Source organism: Chaetura pelagica, unplaced genomic scaffold (genome assembly GCF_000747805.2).
Source record: "Chaetura pelagica isolate M959 unplaced genomic scaffold, ChaPel_1.0 scaffold107, whole genome shotgun sequence".
Classification (NCBI taxonomy): domain Eukaryota; kingdom Metazoa; phylum Chordata; class Aves; order Apodiformes; family Apodidae; genus Chaetura; species Chaetura pelagica.
Window position 1 is genome coordinate 1,970,838 of NW_009953979.1, and position 8,827 is coordinate 1,979,664.

The 8,827-nt window shown below is 42.3% G+C and overlaps 1 protein-coding gene across 2 annotated transcripts in view; it reads right to left on the bottom strand.

Moving 5' to 3' along the window:
* Window positions 1-8,827, bottom strand: part of INTS9 (integrator complex subunit 9) — a 95,843-nt gene that overhangs the window by 1,664 nt on the left and 85,352 nt on the right. For both annotated transcript variants that reach the window (XM_010002187.1, XM_010002188.1), the window contains one exon: window positions 2,084-2,182. In XM_010002187.1, coding sequence (XP_010000489.1) covers window positions 2,084-2,182 — 99 coding nt within the window. The remainder of the gene's footprint in view (window positions 1-2,083; window positions 2,183-8,827) is intronic.

Consider the following 8,827-nt stretch of genomic DNA (forward strand, 5'->3'; position numbering starts at 1 on the left):
CCCAGCCTTGGGCTCCACTGCAAATACAAGTCACAATTTATAGAAATAAACTAGCAGTTTTAGTTCAACTCCATAATCTTCAAATTTCAGTCAAATTAATTTCTGTTTAAATTTCTTTCATCTTAGAAGACCTATCTGACTCAATTCAAGACTGAAGACTTCTAGTTTAGTGTTTGGGTACTCTCCAATATTTTCTAGGAATCATGTCTTAAAGAAGTCAGTGCCTTGAAAATTTCACTCTAAAAGATGCATCAGGTTGGGAAATGGGCAAATTCAGAGCAACTAACTACTCAGGCAATGAGAAAAAAATGGGTAATTTACTTCTCACTGGCCTCAGAAAAGTGAGTCTTTAAGAAGAACTTGAATACAGACAGGGAAGCATGAGAGAAGCTGCAGTGCCTGAAAAAAATCACTGGAGTGTGACCTGAGTATAATTGGTGCTGCTTCAGAAAGTTCTGTGCTCTAACTCACCCCTGAAACCCTTCTCTGTTAGCAAGGAGGGGGAGGCAGGGCAAGCACATGCAGGGGTACCTAGCCTAGCACTATATGGGCAAGGTGTGGGGCTAACTGAGCACTTCCAAAAGACCATTTTATTAATGGAGATGAAAACCTGATTCCTACAAAAAGAACAGTGAGGAAATTATTGTGAAAAATAAGTCCATGTGTCCTGTGTTGTGTAAGGGTGGGAAAGTTTCAGCACTCATCCTTCCTGGTGAACTAGCAACTCAGTCCCTGGGAAAAAGGCACTGGGGGAAATTGCTTCAAAATTATGGCAAGATCATTTGCCAGGGATGCAGCTGCACAACACACAGAGAAATTGCCTGAAGCAACTCCAGGGTCTTGCAGCACCCCGTGCACTCCAGGTGACAGACTGGGCTCCTCCAAACTCTGTGCCTTTCCTGTCATGTAGCATCATGTCTGAACCTGCTGCTGGGACGTTCTTTTCAACAGCCAGGGAAGGGTGTTTTTCATACTTGTGAGAGAAATATTGTCTCCTCAGGCTCCACTTCCACAAGAAGGGATGCATTTGAGTCACTACACAAAACCCCACCGTTTTCCCTGAAGTTGGTGGGCCTACCTGCATGTACCATGTTATTTGTTCTTGAATTACTGCCGTGGTGGGTCTCGGGCTCAGCCACACTGACAGACACCACTGTGCTGGCTTTACCCCCATCCACAGGTGAGGGCTCTGGCATTCTAAGCCTAGATCTAAGTCTGTTTGGCACCAGGAATCAGAGCAGAGAAGGGAGTAAATGAACAACACAAATGAGAAAGCAGTCTTAGACCAACTGCATTTAAATATTGCTATTTGTTCAGTGTTGCCTAGTGTTTCTAGGGAAAAAGAAAGACAGTCTGTCTGCTGTGCACTGATTTAAATCATTAACCAATCTTTATGCCCCTCCATTAAAGACATTATTCCCAAGTGTAGTGGGCCCAGACCAGCTATGGCTGCCCACCAGGAGAGGCAGTATTGTGCAGGGTGTGGCTTCACTGAGTTCACTGCATGCTCATGCATCAAAGGAGAAAGGTGACTGGAGCACCCAAAGCCAAGCACGTCCATCAGGCATCACCTCCTGCTGCAGAGCACTAACTGCAGTGTCAGCCAAAAGGAGGTGGTAGGAAAAGAGTGCACACTGCTACTTTGTGCAAGGATGTTTCTGTGTCTTGGGGAACAGGGCAACTTAAAGAAGACAGTCCCTTCATATCTCTAATGTTTTAGCTCATCTCTGCCCTCTGAACCCCAGTTTTCAGTCCATGAGAGCCTGACTCATGCTGATGCTGTATGGGTTATGGAAGACAGCAGTATGATTTGTAGTCTCACTTCAGGAGTAATCTCACCTCCCCTTTTATCTTAGCCAGGCACATGGCCAACAAAAAGAGAGAAGAGAGATTTATTTGCATCCCACTCTCTTCTCCAAGTGTAATTCCTCACTCGCACATGCCAGGACAAAGCAACTGACAAGGACTCTGCTCCAGTGGGCAAAGACTTGTTGGAGAGGTTGCCTCATAAGAACAGCTGGGGTCCCAGATGGCAAGAAACCTGGTGGAAGGATATTTTTCTCCCTTTCCCATCATACTGTACCTGCAGCACGTGCTTGTTGTCTTTAGTATGCAACACGGCAGAAACTGTTGCTAAGGAAATACCAGGCTTAATCTCCAAGGGCACGAGCGAATCTGCAAGCTAAAGCAAAGGAAGGATTTTGCTCAGCAAGTGATAATCTCAAAATTTTTATGAATCCAGCTGTGATTTAAATTGGCAGCATGGTATTTTTAAACATAGACTAATGAACTGTAAACACAAACCCACTGATACAATGACAGAGAGCTGCTTTTACCTTCTTAGCCTTCCAGCTCTTAAAGCTACTGACTTTCATACCATTATCACAGCAGTGCAAGATTCTCTGTAACCAAGGCAAGTTCTCACAAAACAGAATAATTACAGAGAAACCTTGTTTAAAAAGACATGAACTGTTTATTAATAATTTTTGTTAATTAAAAAATAATCTAATTTGGCATTATTTATTATGCTTGCTATGTCAATGGGCAATGAAAAATCAAAGCCAGTTTCCTTTCAGTGCTTTTGTGCTGTGGCATTCAGGCTGCTGAGTTTTTTTTTGAAAGAAAAGGGTTTGTCCTTGAAAACCCAATGACTCTACTGACTCTTTTGAATTTCTTCCTTACAGTACTGCAGAGAAACCCCTCCACTGACTTGTATATAATTCTTTCCTGAAAGAAATAAAATTTAGTCTTGGCTCCAACTTTGAATTCAATGGCAACCTCCCAGAATCCTCAGCACTGAGGGTGTTGGCAGTGAGAGCAGTATTGCATCTGCTGAGGCTTTCAGAAGTTGGCCAGCTGGGAAGCACCTCTTCCAGCCATGTTTCCAAAGGAACACTTCAGAAAAACATGCTCAGGAACACAGAAAACTAGTCCCTTTTTTCCTCCAAAGGAGTTCTAGAGGACAATTCACTGGACACTGGAGTCTTGTCCAGGACTGCAGCCAGGATCCAGTCCTAGATAAACAGGTATCTCCACACCACATGGGCCAGCAGCCCAAGCAGTTTCCAAGAACCACATCTGAACATCTTTTAAACACCTCCAGGGGTGGTGATTCAACCACCTCCCTAGGAAGCCTGTTCTAGCATTTAATAACCCTTTTAGTGAAGAAGCTTACTCTAATATCCAATCTAAACCTCCCCTGGCACAACCTGAGGCCATTTCCTCTTTTCCTATCCCCTTTTACCTGGGAGAAGAGATTGACCTCCATCTCACTCCAATCTCCTTTCAGGGAGTTGTAGAGGGAGAGAAGGTCTCCCCTCAGCCTCCTTTTCTCCAGGCTGAACACCCCAAGTTCCCTCAGCCACTTCTCCTAAGACTTGTGCTCCAGACCCTTTCCAAGCTTCGTTGCCCCTCCCTGGGGCTCCAGCCCCTCAATGCCCAGGATTCGAGGTGTGGCCTCACCAGTGCAGAACCGAGGGGAAACACCTCTGGCCTAAACCTTCTGCCATCAAAGCACTGAGAGGGCTTTTCTGTTGGTGTCAACAGCAGCAGAGTTTAGCTACTGAAACTTCTGAATAACTTCTGAAAATCTTACCTACCACTATCAAAACTGCAGGAACATTTTGAGAATTAAACAGTTGCATAGATGTTTGTGTAGGAAAAATACAGGTTTGATTCAAAATCAAATCCCCTAGATTTTGCACATATTCAGACTTGGTGAATCTTATAAATCAAAATGTCATGGAACAATTCAGATTGCTTTCTCTCTGGGGCTCTGTTCAAGATTTTCAAAGCGGGAAACTTGAATACAGCCTATACACTTTGTAGTTGAAGGCTAAGAAAATGAAAATATAATGATAATTACAGCTTCATATTTTCCCTAGTACCTAAAAATAGCAATACTTGCAGCACTCTGCTATGCTGCACTTTGCAGTGGTCGAAGGCACTTTGGATTCCCACCACCTTCCAGAGAAAGATCAATACAAAACAGGTTGTAATGAAGAATATGTGGCAAAAATGACAAATATTGTTCAATGAAAGACCCTTAAAAACCAGAGTGCCACTTACAATCAAAGTCTTCTGTCTCTGAAATACTTAGATATTAACATTTATGCAGATTTTAACTCAACAGTTGGTAAACAGCAACACTTAAATTATTAACAGCCAAAAAGGCAGTAAGTCAGACATGGATTTTTATTTTCTCTCAGATATTGCTTCATCTCTCAGCCCTCTCCATGTTACAGCCAATCCTTTTATTACAGAAGTTCGCTGACCCAAACCAAAAAGGTCATTTAATCACATCCAGTAATTCACCCACCAAGACCAGACAGCACTGCTATTACTCCTTTCCACTGACCTCCTGCACACAACAAATCACAGAACTCTCCCAAAATGCTGGATTAAAGAAACCCTTTTCAGAGAGATAGCAAATCTTGTCTATACTCCAGGCAATGACAATTCCACCATTTCCTCTCAAAAGCTGTTTCAAACTTCAATTTTATTTGCAGCTAGGAAACCATGTCTTATTTCAAGGTTGAATTTGTCCAACTTTCAGTTGCTGGATCTTGTTATGCCTTTGTCTGCAAGATTGAAAAGCCCCCCACTATGCAAGAATAAATGCATCTTCCTTCCAGTCATTATCACAAGTCTGATGCCACATGCTGGCATCAGGAAAGTCACGAAAGCAGATACGCACGGCACTGAGAACTAACATGGCATTAATCAGTCCCCTGCCTATGGATGAGCACTTGAGCTGCCTTAAGACAAACTTGTGTGTGTGTGTATGTGTATTTCATTTTTTAAAAATCCCTTCTGTTAAGGAAAGTTCAAAGCAGAGACCAACTGAAAAGCAGAATCCATTGATTCTCAGTAGTCTGAAATTGCAAGTGTTGATGTGAACCTTGTAAAGGCTGAGGGACACAAGGGTCACCTTGGGAAGTTCTGCTCCCATGATCAGAGCTGCCCATCTATGCTCATATAAAGACAGTTTTATCACAAACTCCAGGGTAATCTTTTATGTAGGATTACATTATCCACAGCAAAATTAGATCTGACACATACTATGTGAGCTCAAACACCATTCTTGGCCAAACTATAGTTATTTAGAAAAGAACAATGTACATGGGATGGGTTACTTTGAAGTCTCTACTAAGGTCTTCAGAGGGGACAACTCTCCCTAAGCTTAAGGTTGCAGTCACCAGCCCAAAATCTTCTTGTTGGCAATGAAGAGCTAAACAGTGATGGGTATGGGATCTGAAATTTCTACCGTAACAAAAAAAAAGCAAACAACTGAGGCTGAATAATCAGTGAATAAAATCAGGAGAGGACCAGAATTTTAGCACACATGGTCTTGGTCTCATAGAGGATTTTCCCAGGGACAGACGTACACAGACACACACCGGCCAGTATTTCAGTGTCCAAGTCACAGATATACTGGCAGTGGTCAATACCAGTGATTTCTTCCTAGATTTTTGGGACACGTCTCCTAACTTCTCCCTTTTCCCTCTTCACCTCCAAGTTTTTTAAGTGCAATAGTACTTAGTTTACACTAGAGAGGGTGGAGAAAGACTGACCCCACAGGGAGATGTGAAGTCTGAGCTGAGTGGGTTGAGCTGGATCTCCAGGACCAGAGCAAAGTGGAACAAGCAGGAGCACAGCAAAGGTTATCACTAATTAAAATTCCCATAACTTTTAAGATCTGAAATTCACTGATGAGTACACTAGATGTGTATTTAGAAAGGGACACAGATGAGTTTTTACATCAACATTAAATGTGTATTTTCCAGATTTGCAAATTGTGCATAAAGGTATGATCTCTGCATGAGAGGTAGGAGCCAGAGTTGCAACTCTGGATCATTGCAGAGAAATCAAAGACATGAAGCAGAGCTATGATACCTCTGGGCAGGACAGGCCCATTATGAGCCCAACACACTGCAAGTCCTTATGAAAAAACAGAGTTAGAATAAAGTTGTAATATGCTCCCTGGGGCAGGAATCAATCCTGTTCAGTGCTTGTGCAATACCTGGCACTCAGAAATCCTACTAAGGGGTCCATTACTCTTGCTACTATACTGCAGTAATATTAATAAATGGAAGAAAAAATTTAAAAAATAATCAAAATTGGACCACATGCAACTAACACAACAGCTTTCTCTGATAAGAAAACTGCTGAAGGAATTGGGGCAGCCACAGCCTCTGCTTCATGAAGCACTAGCAAGCTACCACATGGGAAATTAAACTGTGGAGTTCTACAGCAGTCCTGAGATGGGGAAAGTGCTGGTTAAAGCAAGGATATCCTCAGACAACTACCGGTCTGTTGTTGCAATTCCTGAAGGATCAGTTTGGAGCTTACTTCCATCCAATTATTATTAATGACCTCAGTACAGAATGAAGAGAGTGTTCAAAAGGCCCCACTGAAGTTTGCAGAGGCCCCCTTAACAGAAAGAACAAGCTATCACAGAGGAAGAACTAGATTACCTCAAAAACTGGAGTGTGAAAAACAAGAGGAAATTCAACAGCATGAAATGCAAGGCCAGGGACTGGGCTAATACCATGAATTTCTGCTGTGAGCTGGCAGCTGCTGGCAATGACAGAGTTGAAGGGTCCGGGTTTGTTAGTCCATCCCATGAGAACTGAAAGTCACAAATGTGACATGGCCATGAAAATCTAAATGCAACTCCAGAAAATATCAGGTAATTCTAGTAGAGATGAGCTATTGCTACTGTACTGGGCTGAGCAAGATCTCATCTGAACTACTTGTAAATTGTGGGTAATTTAAGTTCAAGTAAGGGTAGGTTATGGAAGGGTAGATTAGGGCAGGAGAAGCTGTCTGTAAGTGGAGACTAAGTGTCTTGGCTTGTTTAGCCTGGCAGAAAGAAAGCCAAAAGGATAATTTGATTATTCTACATAAAGACCACAGGGAAAATACCAACAAAAGGCAAAACCTATTTATGCTAAAACATAATGTTAGGAGTAAGTCTGTGCAGACCAGCCATGAATATGCGTAGGCTGGAAATTAGGATGTTTCTAGCCATCAGAGACTGCAGGGATTTGAACAGCATTCTAGTGGGAACAGTAGGAGAAAAAGCCTTCACAATTTGAAGCTGGTGCCTTACATTTTACAAGGCACATTATAAACACTATTACTAACCACAGCTGGGTTCTGGCATGAAAGCACTTCCATTTCTAGGTGGAAATAATTGCTTAGAGTCTTGGAGTTTGCCAGGCATGAAGAGATTGCCACCCAGCTCCTAGGCCCTAAAAAGGAGGCAGTGAGTATGCAACAGAAAAACAACCCAATTATTAGAGAAGTCCAAAGATTTTAAGTCTTGGAGGCAGTGCACCAGGTCCTAGCAATCACAGTTTCACAGAGATTTTTACAATAAGCAGTCCTCAGCAAAAGCTGAACGGAGAACAACCTGCCTCATCCTCCATCTTTCCACTCACCTTGCTACTCAAACACATTGAATTCCAGAAACTGGATGCAGAAAAGCATCTTCCCAGTGTACCTTTAAAAGGAAAAGACTGCCCAGATAATTCCACATGCAGGGATGATCTGTATAGTCAGTTTTGTAAATTAAAAAAACTGATGGTCTTTATCCTGTCACATATTTGGATGGTAATGCTGAGAAAGGATGATAATTTACCTCACTTCCTACTGCCCTGCCTCTTCTTACCCCTCCACCATTTAAGTACCAGGAGCTCTGTTGTTGAGTCACTTGAAACCAGACACAGAAATGCCTGAGAGATTGTAGTGTGGGCAGAAATCTCAAATAGATTCAGCCTCAGTTTGAAATCATCTGCTAAACCAGGCAGAGTCTGAGTGCAGGAAGCCTGCACGAAATAGATCCTGCAGTGGAAACTAAGATACATGGTCAAACACATTCCCTGAAGGAGAAAGGTCTAAAGATTTAAATACACCCGTGGAGTAAGTATTCATGACCAGCAAGCATATTAAACACAGCACAAGCATGCTGCAGGCCAGTTGTGCAGCAGAATGGAAACTGGGGAATCTTTCTAATGAGACTTAAAGGAACAAGAGACTTTCCAATAGAGAAGAGCAAACATCCTGGAACTAAGGATGTTTATAATCATTAGTGGGTGATTTGAGTCATGTCTTGTCAGGGTTTCAGCCTCAGATTTTGGAGAATCCAAGTGTTTTAAATGGGGTGATTAAGTTGCTAAACTAACCTAAACTTAATAGATTTTTCAGTCTCTGTGGGTCTGCTACAATCCTCTCTGGAGTGGATTTTAAAATCTCATTAACTTCTGTGGATGAAGAATCATACCATAAATACCTAATGTTTTTGGCATTATTGCTTGCAAATGCCTACCTCTTAGCTTTACTCCTTCACAGAGCCAACATCTAGTGGAGAAATAAAATGGGCTGAAAGGGCAGTCCTGCAGTTTTGAGCAATGAAACAAACCCCTACTTTCCCATATATATGTTCCATGTTCCAACTAATGGACCAGGGCTTTGCATCACCATGAGGAACCTTGCCCCCAAAGCCTGGAAATCAAACCAGAAAGAGATGTGCTGACCAACCAACAGGAAATAACCCTGGGTGGGATGATAAGCAGTAGTCTCAGTACTAAAGCTAACCAACTGGCTTTTTGCCAATTCTGTGCCAAGAGACAGTTTTAAGGATATATTTAAGAAGTGTAATATAGTAGATTTATGGCTCTTTAATGAAGCTCTTCCTCAGTATGCTGCGTAGCCTGGGAGCAGAAACAGTTGTTTGAGGAACTTACAAGAGGACAGTGTAAGCCAAAACGAGCAGAACCAGAAATAAGCCTCAAACTTGAACAAAAAATGAGAGGTAGGGAAA